Source organism: Notechis scutatus, chromosome 8 (assembly GCF_049901735.1).
Source record: "Notechis scutatus isolate UNSWTSFEM ecotype Mainland chromosome 8, rNotScu1.2, whole genome shotgun sequence".
Classification (NCBI taxonomy): Eukaryota; Metazoa; Chordata; class Lepidosauria; order Squamata; family Elapidae; genus Notechis; species Notechis scutatus.
This window is the reverse complement of record NC_142016.1, coordinates 1890615-1913347: the sequence shown is the minus strand read 5'-3', so window position 1 is coordinate 1913347 and position 22733 is coordinate 1890615. Positions and strand designations below refer to the sequence as shown.

Genomic DNA, 22733 nt, shown 5'->3' with positions numbered 1-22733 from the left:
CACATAAAATTGCTTGTTCATTAAAGATGGCTTCTTCTTTGTCCCAGTCTTCTTGTTTTGCAGACATTTCTTGTTGTTTCTCATAGTTCCAAATCTCCATTTCTAAGAATTGAAAAATGAAGCCAAAAGAACCTCTCCCTTCTTGTGCATCTTCTTTGTACTTTTTAAGTTCCATTTTCAATTCATCCAGAAGTAGTGCCATTGTATAAATTTTTCAACAACCACCGGATTAATTTTAGTCATTCAAATGCAATAACCAAGAATCCAAAGATCACCAAGTAATCCAAATACACGCAGGCTGTTTCTTTTTGCTTTTTTCCCCCCACTTTCTCTTTCTGCGGTTCTACTATTTCGTTGCCAAGTTTCAGTTAAAATGTATCTTTTAGAAGTCTAGTTGAAGTTTTACTGTAGATTCCTTTTAATTCCAGGCAGTCTCCTCCCTTTTTTCCAGGTCCTGCCCTTTTATTCTTTTTCTCTCCTTTCCTGCTTATAAATTTTTTTTAGTGACTAGAAATCTTTATTATCCCTTTGACATTTTGTTTTATTTTCAGCTTAATTGCCTGTTGATGTCAAAGTAGATTTTTTTTCCGATTTCTTATTTAAGTCTCTTAGTTGTCGGTATAGGGAAAGGGAGAGAAGAAAAAAAAAACCTTTTCACTTTCCTTCGCTGCTTCAGACTCTTCTTTAGGAACGATGTTTTTTTTTTTGTTTAAATTCCAGGGTACCTTAGTTGTTACTTTTGCAATTTAACCCGGTCAGCCAAAACTTTCACTTCTTATCTTCCTCCTGCACATTCTTTTCCAGTCGAGTTCTTCTTTGAGGTGGCCATTTCTGACCACCGCTGCAACCGCCTTCGGGAAAGGGAGTAATGGCCAACTGAGGAGGAGAGATGTAGCTCTCCTCAACCCTGCTGGCAGTCTCCCCCCTCTTCATCACCTCTACGGGGTGGCTTAGCCCCGAAACCAGCCGGTTCGGGCCGCTCCAGCGGCGAGCCCAGACCAAAACCGCGCACGATTGCAGATTTCTGTCTGTCGCCGAAGAAGCTCAAACCAGAGCATACAAAACATTTGCTAGACCAATACTTGAATACAGCTCATCAGTCTGGAACCATGTATCTAATATTAACACAGTAAAGAAAGTCCAGAAATATTTCACAAGAAGAGTTCTCCACTCCTCTACTCATTGCAGAATACCTTATGCCACCAGACTTGAAATTCTAGACCTAGAAAACCTAGAACTACGTCACCTTCAGTCCGATCTAAGTATAGTATATAAAATCATAAATTGCAATGACTTACCTGTCAATGAATACTTCAGCTTCAACCATAACAATACAAGAGCACACAATAGATACAAACTCAAGGTTAATCGCACCAAACTTGATTCAGGAAATACGACTTCAGCAACAGAGGGGTCAATGTCTGGAATACTCTACCTGACTCTGTGGTTTCTTCCCCAAACCCCAAAAACTTTAACCTTAGACTTTCTACTATTGACCTCACCCCTTTCCTAAGAGGTCTGTAGGGGGTGTGCATAAGTGCACCAACGTGCCTACCGTCCCTGTCCTATTGTTTCTTTTATTTTTCTTATATGTATCCATGTATTCATAACTATGTTTATACTTATACCTATTATCTTGTAAGCAATTGACACATCAAATCAAATCAATAAATAAAATATAAAAAAAATATTGGTCCAAATAATTCATACATATTTTTATATAATTCACTGGGGAAACCGTCCAGTCCTGGTGTTTATTATTTTTCTGCTTGCTTTTTTAAGTTCTGCTGATGTTATTACTCTATTTATTATTTCCTTTTGTTCCTCTGTAATTGAACCCAAACTATTCTCATCTAGATATTGTATTATCTTTTCCTGCATAACTTCCTCTTGTTTATACAACTCTCCCAATAGCTTAGCGCAACGTGTTTTTATTCTTTCATCTGACAGCAAATATTCCCTTTGTTAGGTATAACATTGATACCCAACAAGGTTTGGGTGGATAAATATATAAACTAAGGTATCATAGTTTAAGTGTTTGTAACTTTAAGCACCACACTGCATGTAATTAGCCAATTAAGGGTGCGGTTAGAAACTGCAATAAGAGGAAGCAGGAGAAAGCTTGCTACCTACTGCCTATTGTCTGACTGCCTACTGTTTTACTGTTTACCGTTTGCTGTTTACTGTTTACCGCTGTTTACTGCTGGATACAACTGATTACTACTGTTTTACTGCGACTGTCTACTGTTTGATCGTTCTACTGAATATCCAGCGTTATCCTCTGGAGAAAGGCATCGGAGGAGGAGGAGATATCTTTATCGGATGATAAAGATATAGTAAGGACTATTATATGGACTGAGTTAGTGAGTCTTACTGAATGGATATATTGTGAATGACATACGGACTGATTGACAATGCTTAAACTCTAACTGGATTAAAAACTATTTAAACTACAAACAGTGTTTGTGTTCAGTGTGTGTATACTCTAAAACCCTTCCTCTCTCATTTGGCTGCCTGGCTTGACTGCTGCTGCATACTCTGCTAGGGGTTTATCCCCAAACACTAACAATGGTTATGGGCCCAGCTGCACAGTCTAACTAACCAGGATATAGCAGTGAGAGTTGGTGTGAGTTGCACATTACTGTAAAAACAAACTGTTTTTATTAGTTTAAAATAGTCATATATCTGAAGAGTAATGGCACAAGTAAATCTACCACATCTGTCCCTGATATCCAGGCTGGATGGAACAAACTATGTTTCATGGTCAATGAAATGTAGTTTACTTCTACGTAGAGAAGGTTTGTGGGACATAATAACAAACCCACCAGATGTGAGTAGCTGGGATCCTGATGATGAAGAGGATAACCAAAAGTTACAAGACTATAAACGGAAGAATGAGCAGGCTTTATGCATCATAGGACTGACTCTCTGTGACCAGCAGCTTGTCCATATTCGTGGAGAAGAAAATGCTGCAAACTGCTGGGAGAACCTCAGGAAGATATATGTTCGGGACAGTGTAGGAGCACATATAAATCTTACACGGAAGCTGTTTCGAACACATCTTCAAAGGAATGGAGATATGTTAGCTCATTTAAACTGTATGAAGAGCATTTTTCAAGAATTACAAGAAAAAGAGCTTATCTTTAATGAGCTGCAACAAGTATACATTATATTATCTTCATTAGATCAAAGCTATGATGACTATGTGACTTCGTTGGAAGTATTGCCTAAGGATAGCCTCTCATTAACCGAGATTACAGGCAGGCTACTAGAAGAAGCCAGAAGAAGGTGTGAACGTGACCAGCTGAGAGAAGATAAATCTAAGAAAGAAGAGAAATTATCTTCAAAGCTTGATAGAAACCAGCTTAGTAAAGGAAAGCTCCCGGAAGAAGAGAATTTATCTTCGACGGCATACACAATTAAAAAGTGTTTTAATTGTGGAGGAAGAGGACATTTGGCAAGTTTTTGCAAAAAGGGAAAAAGCCAGAATGTAAAAAAGCCCAAGAAAGCCTTTGAACTAACCATGTTTAGCAACTGTGATGTGAAGAATGATTTATGGGTGGTGGACAGTGGTGCATCCCACTGCATCACGAGAGATAAGACAAAATTTGTAAAAATGTCTACAAGCTCTCAACATATATCACTTGCTAATGGCTGGAACCTGAAAGCGAAAGGAGAAGGTACTGCACATTGTCCGTATATAAATCAGGATATAAAAATGTTGTATGTACCGCAACTAAAGTTCAACTTGCTTTCTGTAAGGGTATTAGTCAAACTAAGTTATGTAATTACATTTAAAAATAATAATTGCATAATTGAGAAGGATTAAAAAAAAGGTAACTGCAGCTTTAAATGGAACGTTATACGTCTTAGATCAGGGGTGTCAAACACAAGGCCCGCGGGCCAAATCCGGCCCGCCAGACCTCGTCTGATGGCCCGCGGTGCCGCCGCCAGCCTTGCAGCCTCCCCCTTTTTTTTTTCAATGAATTTACTCCGTGCCTGCACGGAGTAAATTCATTTTAAAAATGGCTCAAGTTAAAAAAAAAAATTTACTTACCTTCCGGGACCTGGCCCGACTTCTTCCTGCCCCGCACTGCTCCCTGGGTGTCGGACGTGACGTCATCACGTGACGTCCGCCCGACATCTCCAGGGATCAGAGGAGCGCGGACGCCGCGGAGAGGAGCAAGAAGAAAGAAGTAAAAGAAAGAAAGAAGTAAAAGGTAAGTAAAGTAAATGGAGGGGGCAGATGGCTGGGCACTATAAAAGGGGGCAGATGGCTGGGCACTATAAAAGGGGGCAGATGGCTGGGCACTTTAAAAGGGGCACATGCCTGGGCACTTTAAAAGGGGGCACATGGCTGGGCACTTTAAAAGGGGCACATGGCTGGGCACTTTAAAAGGGGGCACATGGCTGGGCACTATAAAAGGGGGCACATGGCTGGGCACTTTAAAAGGGGGCACATGGCTGGGCACTTTAAAAGGGGGCACATGGCTGGGCACTATAAAAGGGGGCACATGGCTGGGCACTATAAAAGGGGGCACATGGCTGGGCACTATAATAATTGTACATTTGAATATCTACTTGTCATTATTCTGACTATGTTTCTGCTTTCAGAGCTAGTTATTACTTACATTATTACAAAAAACAGTAATAATTGAATGCAGTGACATTAATTTATGATAATAAAGAGTGGACACATAGACCTACAGATACAACCGGCCCTTTGATGGGGACCAAACTGCTGATGCGGCCCCCGATGAATTTGAGTTTGACACCCCTGTCTTAGATGATAGTAAGAAAGGGGAGGCACAGACTGTATTTAACAATATAAAGCCTCATAATGAATGTATCCATTTATTGCATAGGCGTTTGGGGCATGTAAATTTTAAAATGCTAAAACGTACAGTAGAGTTATCTGATGGAATAAGGTTAAAACCTTGTGATAAATATTTGCGTTGTAATGTTTGCTGTGAAGATAAGAGCAAAGTATTGCCTGCAAATAGGTTAAATGGTTTCAAAACCAAAGAACCTTTAGAAGTGATATTTGCAGACATCATAGGTCCAAAGAAACCCAGTATGGGGGGTGCTCGATATATACTGAGCATTATGGACCACTATTCTAGATATGGGTTTTGCTACTTAATGAAGAGCAAAACTGAAACATATAAACATTTTTTCAACTGGCTTAAATTTGCAGAAAGAAAGACTAAACGGCAACTGATAACCCTGGTGACAGATAATGGTACGGAATTTGTTAACAACAAATTCCAGAACAGACTAAAGGTAGCTGGAATAGAGCACAAGAAGTCTGCACCATACAGGCCAGAACACAACGCATTCATAGAGAGAAGAGGCCAAACACTACAGGCAATGGTTAGAACAATGTTAACTGATTCTGGATTACCTGATTCTTTGTGGGGGGAGGCTACAATGTGTGCTAATAACATATTGAACAACGTTGTTAACACAACGACAGGTGAAATACCATTCACCAAGTGGCATGGCAGGAAACCTGACCTAAGTTACCTGCACACATTTGGTGCACCAGCATGGGTGCATATCCCTACACAACTCAGGCATAAAGGGCAACATAGAGCTAAACGATTTTTCTTCGTTGGTTACCAGGCAAACCATAGGGCATATAGATTTTGGGAGAAAGGCACATCTAAAGTGTTATGTAGTGCTAGTGCCCAATTTCTAGAGCACGTAGGATGGGAGAAGTTAGAACAGGATACCAATAAAGAAGTAATTATTGAATCCTATAGAAATCCCATTAATTATCCCTGTAACTTTAAGAATAAAGTAAAGAGAGAAATACAGGAAGAAATAGAGCCCATAAAGGAAGAAATAGATCCAATAGCTGAGCAGGATGAGGAAGATGAACAGGTAGTAGTTCAAAAAAGTCCTCCTGAAAGCCTTGTAATTCCCAGAAGAACTACACGAATATCTAGACCGCCTGATAGGTACCAGGCTAACACAGTGTGCCAGATTAATAGAGTTCCATGTACTGTAGATGAAATAAAATGTATCCTACTAAGGATAAGGAAAGTTGGTATGCAGCAATGAATAAGGAACTGAACTCATTAAAGAATATGAAAGTATATGAGAATGCGAGATTACCTGTAGATATGAAGTCCATTGGCTGCAAATGGATCTTTAAGGTAAAATCTGATAAAGATGGAAATATAATCCATAAGGCACGATTAGTAGCCCAAGGTTTTAGACAGAATGCCAATGACTATGATGAGGTGTTTGCACCTAGTCTTAAGGCAGCAACCTTAAGGGCAGCTTTAGTGTGGGCAGCTAGCAACAAATATATAATTAACCACCTAGATGTGGAAACCGCTTACTTGCACGCCCCATTAAGACACACTATATATATGAAAAAACCTGTTGGAATTAAAAGTGAAATAATAGATAATAATGATTGTTGGTTGTTAAAAAAAAGCCTCTATGGTCTTAAACAATCAGGCTATGAATGGAACCAGTATATTGTAAAGGAACTAAACAATATAGGATTCAGAGCTGGGTTAGCCGATCCATGTCTATTTAAGAGGGAGAGAAATGGGAAAATATCATTATTATTGTTGTTCACTGATGATATTGCATTGATTACTGAAACTAATGATGAGGCCAATAAAATAATAGCATCATTAGGAAAGAAAATAAAGATTAAGCAATTAGGGGAGATAAAAAAATATCTCGGTTTAAATATACAGAAAACACAGAAGGGCTTTAAGATATCTCAGGAAGATAAGATATGCAAATTGCTAATAGATTATAAAATGGAGCTTTGTAAGCCGGCTAAGACTCCAATGAGTCAGGAGTTTAGCAACACTGATGCACAAAGCCCGGGTTTGATAAGGTAATTTATCAATCATTAATTGGTAGTTTGTCTTATATTAGCAATTGGTCTAGACCAGACATATCGTACAGTGTGAATCAGTTAGCTCGTTTCAATTCTGCACCAAGTGAAAGACACTGGATTGCAGCTAAAAGAATCTTAAGATATCTTAAAAAGACAATGAATTATTCATTGTATCTAGAGCCAAAAGGTGATCTAATTCTGAGTGCTTATGCTGATGCTAGTTTTGCATCAGAAAGAGACACAAGAAAGTCGACTTCAGGAACAGCCATAATGCTGGGTAAGACATTAATAGGTTGGAAGTCAATAAGACAACAGCATATAAGTTTGTCAACTATGGAGGCAGAATTCTCCTGTTTATCGCTATTATGTACAGAATTGATTATGTATAAGCAAATGATGAATGATATAGGCATAACTGTGAATTATCCTATAATTATACATGAAGATAATCAGGGAGCAATTCAAATGGCCACAAATATTGCAGTCAAAACTAGGAGCAAGCATACAGATTTAAGGTACCTAAACGTTAGACAATCTGTGAGAAGTAAAATGATACAGCTGGAGTACTGCATGTCGGAGGACAATGTAGCTGATAATTTTACAAAAGCCCAAGGTGCCAGGAAGCACCAGGAGAGTTGTGAAAACTATGGGGTTAGATTGTAAAGGTATTATATATTTATATCACCCAAAAGGGGAGAATGTTAGGTATAACATTGATACCCAACAAGGTTTGGGTGGATAAATATATAAACTAAGGTATCATAGTTTAAGTGTTTGTAACTTTAAGCACCACACTGCATGTAATTAGCCAATTAAGGGTGCGGTTAGAAACTGCAATAAGAGGAAGCAGGAGAAAGCTTGCTACCTACTGCCTATTGTCTGACTGCCTACTGTTTTACTGTTTACCATTTGCTGTTTACTGCTGTTTACTGCTGGATACAACTGATTACTACTGTTTTACTGCGACTGTCTACTGTTTGATCGTTCTACTGAATATCCAGCGTTATCCTCTGGAGAAAGGCATCGGAGGAGGAGAAGATATCTTTATCGGATGATAAAGATATAGTAAGGACTATTATATGGACTGAGTTAGTGAGTCTTACTGAATGGATATATTGTGAATGACATACGGACTGATTGACAATGCTTAAACTCTAACTGGATTAAAAACTATTTAAACTACAAACAGTGTTTGTGTTCAGTGTGTGTATACTCTAAAACCCTTCCTCTCTCATTTGGCTGCCTGGCTTGACTGCTGCTGCATACTCTGCTAGGGGTTTATCCCCAAACACTAACACCCTTCTTTGTCTTTCAATTGTTGAATTAATCTTTTTTTCTTTTTCTACTTTTAGCTTATGGGATAGCCATCTACCTGGCTTATTTGCAGATTAAAAAAAGTTTTGTCTTATAAATTTTAAATTCCACGCTCTTTCCTCTAAAAATGTCAGATTTAATTTGTGTCTAATCATCATTATTTCTTTTTTCATTGTCATATTCTTAGGGTCTTTTTGGAGTCCGTTTTCTAATTCTTTAATCTTCTTCTGCAGCTCGTTTTGCTGTTTCTGTTTTTTAAATATTTTTTAACTCAAACAAATGTTCATGTGGCTATGATTAAAACACATAATCGTCCTCTTTTAACGACTCCATAATCCCTTGTGGGGTGGAGTCTGGCAAACACCAGTGTGGAGGTATATCCAGCAGATATATTCTCAGTGTACCGAGAGAGAAATCATTGTGGTCCCTCAGCGGCCAATGGAGCTGGCAGCAGACTCGGACAGTGAGGTGGTTGGGGAGGAACATGGGCCGGTCCTGGAGTCTGGGGAAGGCTCTGATGAGGCCTCTGCATCAGGGGCAGAGATGGGGCCAGGGCCGTCCAACAGGTATCAGCTGCCTTTGGAGTTGGAGATCAGTGAAGCAGAAGAGCCTGTTCCCAGTGCACAGAGCTGCCAGACAAAGGGAACAGCTAAGGAACAAGGGTCGATTCGGAAGTAAAGGCATAGGTAGATGGTGGATGGCCCCTCCCATAGGGAATAAAAGAGGAATGAAAGGGGAGTGGGGTTTTGCAGGAGACAGTTAGTTCATTCCTGCATTCTTGCCAAGTATTGTGGTGTCTGAAAGATATCGGCCTGGCCACTCCCCAAGCCTGCTAAAGGTCTGTAATTGTGAACTATCTTGGAAGATTGTTGGCTGGGACTTTGCTGGAGAGGAATTCACTGTAAACTCAATAAAGGGTTCATCGGGACAAGGACTTGGCTTCATGCTATTGGGGAAGCCAATAGGTCAGAACAGAAATATCTGCCTCTACCTAGGATCGAACTCACAGCCTCCTGATTGTGAGGCAAAATTAAAACACACAATGTGATTAAAACAAAACCAAGCCAACATCACCAAACAGAGGCTGTCACACCTTGGTCATGTCATGAGAGTTGACTTGCTCAAAAAGTCATGCTGGGAGTGATCAGTGGAAAAAGGAGAAGGGGCTGTTCTAGCATCCACTGGTTGGACGCTATAAAGCAGGGGTGTCAAACTCAAGACCCACAGGGCTGGATCTGGCCCACGGGGTACTTAGATCTGACCCATGCTGCCATCCCATGGTGCCTCTGCCAGCAAAAACAGAGCTCAGGACAGCTGCGTGCAGTCCTCCGAGCTCCATTTTCACTGGCAGAAGGCTAGCAAAACAAACGAAAAATCAAAGGAGAAACGTTTCCCTATTTGCATTTGAGCATGCAAGAAGGGACAGGAAAGGAGAAAGGGAAAGAGGAAAGAAAAAGAAGGGAAGAGAACAAGGAAGGAAAAATAAGGGGAAGGAAGAAGAAAGAATGAAGAGAACAGAAGGAAGGAAAGTTGTAATGAGAGTGAGGGAGGGTCTGAGGGAAGTCCTGCCTTAGCATTTGGCCACCATAGGTGCTCCTGATACGAGTGATTTAGAGCTGGCTGTGCTCACCCAGCCCCTCCCCCAAGGTCAAACACAACTCTGATTCAGCCCTCAATGAAATTGAGTTTGACAGCCCTGCTGTAAAGGATGGCACTGGGATGACTGTGGCGGATCTGAAGGAAGCAGGGTGAGACAGAGGAACATGGAAGAGTGCTGACTCCATACAGTGACCAAGTGTTGGACACGACTGAATGGCTGATGGCGATGATGCCACCTGGCAACATTAAAGTTCCCAGAAGTACTGGAGCAGAAGCCAGCCTCTCTTTGTCAGAGTATTCATTAACTGGCAGAGACATAGTTAACCAAGTCAGTGAGTAGGCATGGTAACAGACTAGCCAAAAGGCTCTGACCTGGAAAGTGAAACTATAAGTTCTCTCTCTCTCTCTCTCTCTCTCTCTCTCTCTTTTTTTTTGTCTGCCGAAGTTGAGTTGCTGTTCTGCTCTGAACCTGTAACATGCCTGCTTCTGTTTGAGTTTGCTCCATGTTGGAGAAATCTACAACTGGTATTGTAAAATCTACTTTATATGTTTATAAAGAAGTTAAATGAAACCTCAGCCATCTGTATTTACTTTTCTGGTGCTGAATTTACACTGCAATACTCTGAACATTTTTGACTCAGAAGCCACCCTCCAAATTCCATTAGAGGCCAAGAGAGGGAAGAGAGAGCCAGAATGGAGCCACCACCACCCCTTTCACTTTTGGAAACCAACTGGATCCCCATGGACTCTCCCTTCCATTCCCACACTCACAGACCTGGGAATCAACAGGAAGGAAGAGAAGCTATGTGATTCTGTCCTCAGACGCACAGAGGAAGAACCAGCCAAGGAGCAGATTCCCGTGCTGGGACTGGTTGGTTCCCATCCAGTGGACCAGCCCTGTTATGGATGGATTGGGAAAACTGACTAATCTCTGCAAGGGAAAGCTCTCTGGCGGATGCTCACACCAGTGGAGGCTTCCTTCTGTGATTCCCTGAGGCTGGGCCTTGAGCTTCCCACCTCTGCTGAAGCCTCCACTCAGCTCCCTCTGGTGCCGGTGGGCAGAGGGCTCTGGCAGGAAGAAGCAAAGCAGATTTCCAGGAAGGACAGTCACAGAAACATTTTAAGGTGTCCTTTTATTAAAATGTGCGTCACTGTTCTGTGTGGCTTGCTTCACTGTTGTCTGGCTGTCAGCGTGTTCCCTGGGACAGCTGCTGTGGCCTCAGCACTTGAGCCGACCTGGGGGAGTCTTCAGGTAGTTCGTGGCCTGTGGCTCCCACCCATGGCAATGTAGACATCAATGGGGACGTTGGGCAAGGTCAGGCAGTGGCACCCTGGACATCTTCGCAGCTGTCTGCCCGGGAGAGAAAAGGTGGGAGAATCGTTGGGTTTGTTAGAAAGGGCAGTTGCACAACCGCCCAAGACAGCAACCTTGGTCCCAGGATGGCCTCCTTTTTTTTTTAAAAAAAAAGGAGGGGGGAGCCTTTTCTGGGCATAAATTGCTGTCTAAACTTCACTGACTGAGTTTTCCTAATGTGATATATCATTTGTTCTGGCTCTCCCTCTGGCTGGAGGGTCAGTGCAAAGAAACACAGATCTAACCCATTTGGAATTCACAGGGAGGGATACCCAGAGCTGTATGTAGACCCAAGTCTCTTTTTTTCCATGGCTTTTTTGCCTTACTAAGGTTCACTGGCAACTTGCTGACTTTCAGCTGTAAATAATTTGAAAATTTTCAAAGGGGAATTCCACAAGTCTTAAAGTGGCCAAGACTGAGATACGCTACTCTACTGATACCACCGCAGGCAACTCCGTACCATCTCTGAAGACTGTACAAAATTTAAAATGCAAGGAGGAAATAATCTCACTAAGGTGACACACTATGGCACATAACTTGCTGAAATAAAGTGAAGGTATGCAAGAGGAGCCAGGGAGAGAATTTGTTCCTGAACTTAAGTGCTTTCTCATAAAATATTTCCCACTGCTGGTCAAAAATATTCATAAAGGCTGCATGGAACACACTTTGATTTTGCTGCCTGAAAGCCCGAAGTCCTCTGCAGTGCCACAATCTAATCCAGCGGAGAAAATCTGGTACTTGTTAACCGCCTTACATCGTGTTAAAAGACTGCCATTAAGCACACGGGAAACAGATACTGCAAAGGAGCAATTCCAGCATCAACATAATTTCTATTCGTGCTGCTAGATCTCTGGGCTAAGAAGGCATGACCACCCACCCAGGGGGAAAAAGAAAAACTGAGGTAGTAGAAGTCACCCTTGGAAGGGGAGAAGCTTCTGATGGAACCGTTTTAGCAGTCTGCCTATTCTGCTCGATAGATCTTTTGGGACCAAGCACATCAGCAGGACAAAGTAAATCTCCCCAGGACATTGCAAGAGTGGCTCTAATGCAAACCGCCCCTTGGCTACTTGAGCACCATGTCACAACAGTGTTGTGAAAAGGTGGGACTTGTCCGGTGATGTCACCTTGGGCCTGGGTCGCTTGGGCTTCTTCATTGTGGTTAGGGGTGGCTGCCCATACACCTCTCCCCACCCTCCACAGCCCTGCCAACTACTGTGAGCATCTTCCCTTCGTGCCTCTGCTCCAATCTGCTGCTTTCCCTGCTTCAATCTGACCAGCCCCTAAATTCTTTCCAATAAGCTACTCCTCTAAAACTACTGATACAAACTTAAGTTTCTTTAGACCAGAGGTCTGCTGGCTGGAGAATTCTGGGAGTTGAAGTCCACAAGTCTTAAAGGGGCCAAGTTTGGGGACCCCTGCTTCAGACCATATTTCTAGGAAAATTGTCCCTTTCTAAAATACATTTTAAAACTCTTCCAACAAAAAATTAACTTTTTTGGTAAATTTTAAATTATTTTTTTTTTTGTACCGCACGTCCCATCTACAGGCACTGAGACCAGAATTTCCATGGCTGAGCAAAGCGATTGTTAAGTGAGCTTTTACCATTATTATTATTTTTTGCACAACCATTAAGCAAATCACTGCAACTGTTAAATGCGCCTGTGGAATGAATGCAGCTCCTCCCCCATTGACTTCGCTTGTCAAATGGGCTGGGAAGGTCTCATGTGGCCCTGGGACGCTTAAACTATGATATAAATACATGGCAGGTGTTGAGCCCTCCAAATTTTGATCACATGAATGTGGGGATGCTGCGATGCTTGTGAGCACAAGAACCTGTTGTGAGTCCCTTTTTTTCAGGGCCGTTGTAACTTCAGTGGTTACTAAATGAACGGTTGCCAGTTGAGGGCCCCCTGTACTCAGCCAGGTGTTCAGCTCCAGGCTGGCTTTCTAAGCAAAGTTAACCTGGTGCTCAGTGGCTGCTGGAAGATCCAGCTCTGAAGTGCCATTTATCCGGCCGGCACCCTTAAAAGGACGTTAGAGGATCCCTGTGGGCCAACTTCTCTTTCCAAAGGAAGACACCCCCTCCCTCCCTTCCCACCTCTTAGGACCGTACTGGTTGCTCAGAGCAGAAAGGACATGGAGTGGAATTCCATCGGGCTTCTCGTTAAAGTCCAAGGAACAACCTGGGCAGCGTTGCTTCTCTCTGCCGACTCTGTGCTCACCTTGTTGCAGCGCGCTCGGGGGCAACGGGCTCCTGGGTTTCGGGGGCCGTTGCCAGGCTGGGAGAATCTCCTGCCTCTATTGGAAATCTCCGAGCTTGTGGGGTCTCTTGGGAGCTCATGTCCGAGCCCCAGACCTGTCTGTTGAAGAGGAGAAGGGTGAGCAGGACGAGGGCCCTCTTTTGTTCAACGCTACACATTACCCGCACTTTGTAGACCCCCAGATGGGCCTAGAACTGCCTTTGGAAAGGGTGGCCATGAGGACAAGGCAAAGGACCGTGAAGAGCAACCCAGTGCCAGCTAATCTGGCAACGCAAGGAAGCCCATGGGGCAGCCCAAATCATTTCTGGGGGTCCCACATTCATCAGCCGATTGCATGACTGTGATTTTTTTTATTCCCACTTGAGAAGTTAATTTTAGATTTTTCAAGTCTTACTTTTTGCATGCAATGTCTCAAAATTATTTTAACACATAAATGGGGGTACAAAAAGAAGTTGGAAATCAGTTGATGGAGTTGGAAACGAAACTGAAGGATCCCTGTGTCTTCTCTCCAGAGTCTCCCCCAGAGTTTCATCTGGTTCCACCATTATATCATCCAGGAGAAACCTAGTTTTCCTGGGCCTTAAGGACCGAGTGACTATGGAGCCACCTTCTGGATTGGCTCTGTTTTGTTTTGATTTGGCTTATTTGGGTCTTGTTTTTATTTTATTTTGCCGTTCTGGTCAGCTGTCTTTCTTTTAATATTTGACTTTTAATTATAAGTCACGCATGACATTTAGGAGTCAGCCAGCCTATAATTAAAATTTTAAAACATTTTTTTTCAAATGGAACAAGTGGATCCTATGCATGGGAATGTCACCAAATACCTAGTACGTCTATATTCCTGATTAATGTAATCCAGTCTTGATGGGACCACAAGCTATTGGCAACTTCTTCATAACCAAATCCACGACCCAGTTGCCCTCTGGCTACCCCATATGTGGACAGCTTTTCATCATACAAGGGCTACACTTGTTATTTAAATGTGATCCTATGCCTTTTGTGGCCCTTGGATCCTCCTCTGTGGGAGAAGCGTCCTGGCGTGGTGGCTCTGGGGTTAAAGGCTGCCCTTGTTGAGGAACAGGGTCGGGTGGGTGGCACTGCCCATCACAAAAGCCAAGGAACCCAGCGGTCTCCCTTCTCTCTCGGAGCCTCTCCCTCCCCGCAGCTCTGCCCCAGCCTCACCAATCGAAGGAAGGCGGAGGAGTGCTCCCTACAGTCGACCTGGAAGCTTGAAGGGCCTACTGCAAAGGGCAGGCTGGGAGAGAGCCCAGAGGGAGGCCACGACTCCACTTCCATTGTGACACAAAAGGGTGGTGCCTGCATCACAATGGGACCTGATCTTCTCACTGCTTGGAGTTCTAGGCTAAGGAATGCCAGACCTCCCCCAAGTCACCTTCAGGCCATTCCTTTCCTGAGCCTCTCGCATCAAACGGAGGGAGGGGGCTTGTTCCTGGGTTTATCCAGGCATCCATGCGATGGGCAGGAATGGAGAGTCAGTCTGTCTCCCATGAAGAAGCCAACAAGATCAGTAGGAAAAGCCTAAAAACCTGGCTCTACCACTTGGCCTGGGGCCACAAGGGACTCGCTATGTTGGGGAAGGCTGACCAGGTAAAGATGATTCTCTCCCTCAGGCCGCCCATCATCTTGGTTTTTAACTTTTAATTCTTTTATTACTTTTTCCTATGTTTGTTTTTAATGCACCTTTTAATGTTTTATTGTATTGTAAGTCACCCAGAGTCACTGTGCCAGTGAGATGGGCGGCATAGAAATTTAATCAGACTGAGCAGAGCGCATCTTGAATGCCAAGAGCCGTCAGAGAACATGATTGAACCGCCTTGATTTCGCAACACATGGGCAGACTTAACAGCAGGTGCAACGGGGAAACTGTAACCAGCCTAGACCCAGCCAAGTCCCCAAATGCTAGGGGATTTCTGGAAGCCTGGCAATCAACACACAAACAAACAATATCTATATACTAATCAAAGGAGACCATCAAAAAGCCAAAAAGAAAACAAAAAGAGCTAAACCAATTTCGTTGTATACACGATGTACCATGACAATAAAGACTTTGAACTGAAACACCCAGATGAGCACAGCCAACACCAACTTTAACATCAGATTAATAATCAAGAAGCAAGCAATACTCTGATCAAAGAACCATCAATTCAGACCAACAAGCTGACAATAAACAAGAACCCAATTGAGGAAGCATCAGGAGGACCATTCCCACCAACACTGACAGGGCAAGCCACTAGTATATAAAATCAGAGCAAACCCCGCACCTTACTAGCATTGATGGTGTTACCTAGTTTGGGTAATGCGATGTCTGCAAGAAACAGCCAAGCTCAGAGAGCACCTAGGACATCACAAATTAAATAAATAATTTTTTAAAAACCACGTTGAACCTCCAGAGCAAAATTTGCCAAGGAGAATAAAAAGACCAATACTTCCTACACAATTCTATGTTCTATTGGCATTTGCTTATACTTGTATACAGTAAGTTTGCAATAAAAAATTAGTGTTTGCATGGGAGTACCTGCCAATCCCCCCTCCCAAAGTTAAACCCCCAACTCTCCCTGATTGTAAATTGCAGCTATCCTGGATTACAGCAGCTGCACTAGTTCTGGTGCTTTTTTGGGTGGGGGGTGGGGGAGAGACTTTGCCTAAGCTGGGGGAAAATAACAGAAAGCAAAGTCTGCTCTTAAATTGTCTCAGGGGTGGAGATTTCTTAGGAGAAATGTGATGCCCGTTTCAGTTTCTCCAGATCTGAACTGTCATAACATTCACCTACATCTACTGGCTGTGAATGACATCCACGCTCTCAACGTTCAAGATGGCAGCTTCCAGGCTGATCAAAAGAAGTCATGCTACTGAAAAAGGCACTTTAAGATGTTCATAGAACAAAACTGTGACCTCTTGGCAACCGTCATCGGCAACCAAGGAAACCCTTCTGTTTAAACAATGAGGAGTCTCAAGAGCAAACTGCTTTAGGGAAATAACTGCAGCTACCAACTTGAAGAATGTGCCTAGACAATTTTGTGGTGGGCCTAACATGAAACTTTGAAAGGGTTTAGTAAGAGCTTATTTAAACATGACAAAGATGTTTTAGGCTAACAGTCGAAGGACTTCCTTGCAGCAGCCCTCCCCAGACCATGGCTTCCCAGGATTCAACTTCTCTCATGCCCAGCTTAGGTAGCCTTTGTAGTCTACAAAAGTAATCACTCTGGTTACCTGACAGCAAGACCAAAATCAGGGTGCAGAGGTGCCTCACCACACCTACTCTGAAATTGCTGTGATGCACTCTGAGTTGGCTTTTTAGAAGAAAAGATTGGCTTAAATGTTCTACTTCTATATCTGTCTACCACAGGTTCTCTTATGTCCCTATAGATGAATTCTACAGTTCTGTTGCTTTAGACATAATCATTGGGGCTTCTTCTTGTGATGTTTCAAATGTTTTCCCTAAGAATTCGATTTCATCAAGACAGGCAATACTGAAGGTGTCACAAAGACGGGGTCAACCTATTTTCCAAAGCACCAGAAGGCAAGACAAGAATCAGAAGATGGAAACTAATCAAGGAGAGAACCGACTTAGGACTAAGGAGAAATTTCCTGACAGTAAGAACAATTAATCAATGGAATGGCTTGCCTTCAGAAGTTGTGGGTGCTCCAACACTGGAGGCTTTTAAGAAGAAACAGGACATCCATTTGTCTAAAATGATCTCAGTTCTCCTGCTTCAGTAGCGGGTTGGACTAGAAGACCTCCAAGGTCCCTTCTGAATTCTGCTAATATCATTCAGCTATAGCCCCTGTGATTGCAGATTGGTGTACCAACATGTCTTTTGGGAGCTGAAAACATCCACACGTAGTAGCTTAGGTTGAAAGATAGTGTCTTTATCCACACCACTGTCACAATTCAGAGATCTAAACCAGGATTTATTTTTATCAATATGACTGTTTGGATCAGGTTTCGCTATAATCTTGTGCCCTCTGGGTATAGTAATTGCAATTCCCAGCCAAGACTGAGGAAAGACTCTCTTCTATATTATGTAGAATCTCCCTCTCCTAACCAATTCAATTGCTGAATTTGGATGGTTGATCTAAAGCTCAGTCTCTTCCCAGTACATCCAACAAGTAGAACTCCTTAAGCAATTATCTTCTTAAATAAGACATGAGTTTGAGGGACTTGTGATACTTACTCTTAAGGCTTGCCTGATGTAGCTAGGCCCAAACCCTGCCAAGTAGTTTCAAGCCAGCAGACTTCCATGGTGTGGACAACTTAACCATCCATGTCCAATCTGATAATGATTAGCCTTACCTACACTACAATACGAGCTACAATGATTTCTTACCCAAGGCCTCACAGCATTGGGCCCCTTGTTTTTGTTAACCCAACATCCCCCTGAAGGGTCAGGCCTGGAGCAACCCTTCTTCTCCTGAGGAGGATGTATGCCTGCTTCTCATTGGTGCCAAGTCTCTACCTCCCTCCCTGGTCTTCAGGCAACACAAGGTTGCATCACAATGGAGGCTCAAGTTTCAAGATGTCCAATCTCAGTTTCACCCCTCATCGAAGGACCTTGTCTGGGCAGGAAAAAATGATCTAGCATCCTGGGCTGCAGCCAATGCAGACCCTGGTCTGGGTGGAGAAGGACAGCGATGTATAGACTTTGTGATGACAGGATGTCCTGAGAATGACAGACGAGCGAGTGAAAGACACGATGGAGGAGTTTCTTCTCTCCCATGGTTACCAGATGGGCAAAACCATTGGAGAAGGAACATATTCAAAGGTCAAAGAAGCCTTTTCAAAAAAACACCAACGAAAAGTGGCTGTGAAAATTATAGACAAACTGGGAGGACCAGAAGGTAAGGAGCAGAATACAAAACGCTAAAGCAAGACAGAGCAGATGGAATGGGATAGGGCATGTTTTTAGAAATAACTGGATTTCAGTTTCCAAGGGCCAAATTTTCCCCACTGCAATATTCTTTCCAATAACATTTGTCCCACCTCTAAAGAAAATCTATGTCGCTATAAGCATAGAATAAAATTCACTATGACATCAAAACAAATTAGATAATTTGTGTTCTTTCCATGATGTCATTATGATATATGTGATTTTACTTGCTGTTCCCTGCCCCATATAGATGCTCCAGTGGGTTGTCCCTATAAACATAGATCTGTGCATTTTTATTCTACCATCAGTTGTATATTTGCAGTTTTGCAGACTTTGGTCCCTTCTGCATCTATCTTGCCAAGAGCTATTTATCTGCCTAAAGGCAATAAGCTATAAGTACCATTTCAGAAGTCTTAGAAGTGTTAAACTGGATTTCTTTGAGGGCCGGATCAGCATTGTACTTTTCTTCTGCGGGCCGGCCAGGGTGGGGGGGTGGAGACGGAGTCGGATGCCTTCTGCATCACCCTGCTGGCCAAAACAGGATGCGGGGGGGGCACATGTACCCCCTGTGCCCCGTTTTGGCTTCCAGAAGCACTACGGGCTGGTCCTTTACTATTTCCAAGACAGCCCCGTGGGCCAGATTGAAGCACCCTGCGGGCTTTGAGTTTCATACCCCTGCCTTAGAACAAGCATATCTAACGTGGCTCCAGTCTGCGCAGAGGCTACACATGTTCTTGGTCCAATCTGACCCTTCTGATGGAAAGTATGTCCCTGGCCATTCGGCCCATGGCATAGCAGGCAGAAAATTCACTATTTTTTCAAGCCTACCTTTAGTGCTGTGAAAACTTTCAGCAAATTGGATCTCACGCAAAAGTAAAGATGACGAAGAATGTAATGAATGGGGACTAACCAGGGGGATTTATATTCCCCAAAACTTCCTTGAATTATTTATGATCAGGGGGTATCTTCCAGAATACACTGCTGTATGAGTGACACATGCAACACTTTTAAAAAGACTTGCAACAATGTATTACAATGACATGTAATTTTGTCAAATGCCTTCAGTAAGGCATTTGACAAAATAGACCACAGCCTACTTCTTGTTAAGATAAAATAATGTAGGATAGACAGCACCACCACTAGATGGATACATATGGTAGTTGGCTGACAAACCATACTCAACAAGTAGTCCTTAATGGTACTACATCTACAAGAAGAAAAGCAAGCAGTGGGTATCACAAAGGTCTTCTTTGTCCCAGTACTTGAAGGGGAATTTGTAGATGACATCAAGCTGGGGGGAATAGACAACACTTTGGAGAGTAGATTCAAAATGCGGAGGATCTTGACAGACTTGAACATTTGGCCCTCTTCAACAAAATGCAATTCAGTGGTGAGAAATAAGGTCTTACACTTAGGTATGAAAAAACAAATGGACAGGTATATAATAGGTGGTACCTGGCTCAACAACACTGTGAAAAAAAAAGCCAATGCAATCCTCGGATGCATGAACAGAGGGATGGTACCAAGATTGCATGAAGTATTAATACTGCCTTATATTGCCTTGGTTAAGACCACACTTAGAATACTACATCAGCTCTGGTCACGATACAAAAAGTTGCTAAGACTCTAGAAAGAGTGCAACAAAGACGATAAAGGGTCTAGAGGCAAAGCTAAAGCACGCAATGAATGGTTGAGGGAGCTAGGTAAGTTTAGTCTAATGAAGAGAAAGACTAGGAGTGACATGATAGCCATTTTTCAATACTGAGAAGGGTCATCCTGTTCTCCAAGCACTGAGGGCCAGACAAGAAGTAATAGATGGAAGATTTTGAGAGAGATCCAACCTAGAATTAAGGAGAAATTTCCTGACAGTGAGAACAATTTATCCATGGAATAGTTTGCCTTCAGAAGTTCTGGGTGCTCCACCATTAGGGGTTTTCAAGAAGAGATTGGACAATCATTTGTCCAGAATGGTATAGGGTCGCCTGATCAAGCAGGGGGTTGGACTAGCTGACCTCCAAGGTCCCTTCCAACCCTGTTTTTCTATGTTGTAAGCTGGCAACCATGTACAGGTCCAGGAAAACACCAAGGGGTATAAGTTCAGCTTAAATTAGCCCTTAACCTCTAACATTCCAGGTGTTGTCAAATTCCAAACTTCCAATATTCCAACATTCCAATCATCTTTGTTGGGAAACCCTTTTGAGATTTCATCTTTGAAGGTCAGTCTCTATCTAGTCAGGCAGGGAGCCTTGAATGATAGCCACAGCCTTATAAACTCTTGTCCCAAAGGAAGCTGGCTGCCCTGCCTTCTAATGTCCTTTGGCCATGATAACTTGCAGGTTTTGCCAGTTCCCCCACCATCTGAAACTTTCAGACATATAATGGGATGAATTGCAGCTGATGGAATCCTGCCATTATTTCAATTGATGTACATTCAAACTATATTTAATCCAATGGATTTTGGGACTGGCCCCATCCTCTTCCTGGGGTTTGACACCAAGTCAACTGCTGTATAACCTTCACTGCTGTTGTTACATAGATTTATATACTGATCTATAAACCAGGGATACTTTCTCCCAATAATCTATGCAAAATATTTGATTCATTTGAGGCTGCGTGTGACAAAGATACAGAACTATTTTCTTCCATCCCTTCTGGGGTCATTAACTTCTGGGGATGGGCGTGTTTTCAAACCTGTCTTGCAAAGGCAGGTAAAGCAGAGAGCCTGCATTGACAATTGCTCCTATTGTGCCTTTGCAAGACAGGTTTGAAAACACGCCCATCTCCTCTCAGGAGGCAGTTGGGTACCATGAAATTTGAAAGCCCCCATGATAGATTAAGAAATCATTAATCAACAGGCATGTTTATTTCTTGCCCAACCTAAGCTCAGTGAAGTAATTTGTTTTATTGAAGGGAGCCATGCAATTTCATTTCAGGGCTCACAGCGTTGCAAAGTTTGAGAACGGCCGTTCCCTAAATGCCCCCCTCCCCACAGATCTGTCTGGGTGCTTGAGCTGAACAGCACTGGGATGCTATGGTACCCTTTTAATCATTTACAATTCTGAGAACCCTGGGAGAAACCAGAAGGATTCAGGTCCAGGATTCCAGGTGAATCAACATGAGAAAATATGTTTCCAGCATCCTCAGAGAAAAACCCATTCTCCTTCCCTGGGAGCCAGGAACATCACAAGGAGCATAATGTCCATCATCTCTCATTAGCTATGGTCGTCAGACTTCTTGTGCTTTGGCCCACTCTGTCTTTTGCCTCCCCAGAGTTCATTGAGAGATTCCTGCCTCGAGAGCTCCAGATTGTCAAGCGCCTAGACCACAAGAACATCATCCGGGTGTATGAGATGCTGGAGTCCACAGATGGAAAGATCTACCTGGTGATGGAGCTGGCAGAGAATGGCGATGTCTTTGACTGCGTCCTGCAAGGGGGACCCCTGCCCGAGAGCCGGGCCAAAGCGCTCTTCCGTCAGCTGGTAGAAGCCATCCGCTATTGCCACAGCTGCGGTGTGGCGCATCGTGACCTCAAGTGTGAGAATGCCCTCCTGCAGGGGCTCAACCTGAAACTGACAGACTTTGGCTTTGCCAAGTCGCTCCCCAAGAACCGCAAGGAGCTGAGCCAGACCTTCTGCGGCAGCACGGCCTACGCGGCCCCCGAGGTGCTGCAGGGGGTGCCCCACGACAGCAGGAAAGGCGACGTGTGGAGCATGGGCGTGGTCCTTTACGTCATGCTTTGTGCCAACCTGCCCTTTGACGACACAGACATTCCCAAGATGCTTTGCCACCAGCAGAAAGGGGTCTCCATCCCCGGCCACTTGGGGGTCTCTGAGGAATGCCAGGACCTTCTCAAAAGCCTCCTGGAACCAGACATGATCCTGAGGCCTTCCATCGAAGAAGTGAGTTGGCACCCATGGTTAGCAAGTTCCTGAGGACGGGACCATGTCGAAATTCTCCCCAAATAAAAGGGGACAGGCTGTTTCCAAAATGCTCACATATATTTTAACGTTATGCTCAGTTTCTAGTCTATCCTTAATCCACCGAGGGAGGCATTTTAAATATTCCCCTCATCAGGAACTGCATTCCCTTATCCAAAGATGCCTGCAAAGGTGGTTACAAATAAGTCAAAAGACCCAGAAAAATAGAGTGAAGGTATCTAACCTAACCCTTGCTGGAATTTATTTCTCAAACACACAGAATCACTTTGAAATGTTGACTCTTAGAAACCTCCCACAGGATTCAAAACTGCAGGTCTCCTCCCTTGGCTGTTCTTCAGTAGCATGCCATCCATTGGTATCCCAACTGGGAAAGGGAAGGAGGGTCTGTCATGAACCAAAGCAACTTGTTGATCCACCCAGCACTGTAATCCAAATGAGCTGCCAGAAAATCATTCCCAACCTGGTGCCTTCCGGATAGGTTAAAGGAACCAATCTCAGAATTCCTAGCCC

General features: G+C 43.3%; 2 protein-coding genes across 2 annotated transcripts; one reads left to right on the top strand and one right to left on the bottom strand.

Annotated features, from left to right (window-relative positions):
- Positions 1–10917: 10917 nt before the first annotated feature.
- Positions 10918–14819, bottom strand: FAM229A (family with sequence similarity 229 member A). Its single transcript, XM_026673656.2, has 2 exons — positions 13358–14819; positions 10918–11132 (listed from the first exon to the last, which is right to left on the bottom strand). The coding sequence occupies exons 1-2, from the start codon at positions 13552–13554 to the stop codon at positions 11030–11032; spliced, it is 300 nt and encodes a 99-aa protein (XP_026529441.1). The 5' UTR covers positions 13555–14819; the 3' UTR covers positions 10918–11029.
- A 2824-nt stretch (positions 14820–17643) lies between these two features.
- TSSK3 (testis specific serine kinase 3) lies at positions 17644–22236 on the top strand. The gene is made up of 2 exons (XM_026673716.2): positions 17644–18256; positions 21556–22236. The coding sequence occupies exons 1-2, from the start codon at positions 18085–18087 to the stop codon at positions 22215–22217; spliced, it is 834 nt and encodes a 277-aa protein (XP_026529501.1). The 5' UTR covers positions 17644–18084; the 3' UTR covers positions 22218–22236.
- The last annotated feature ends 497 nt before the right edge of the window (positions 22237–22733 follow it).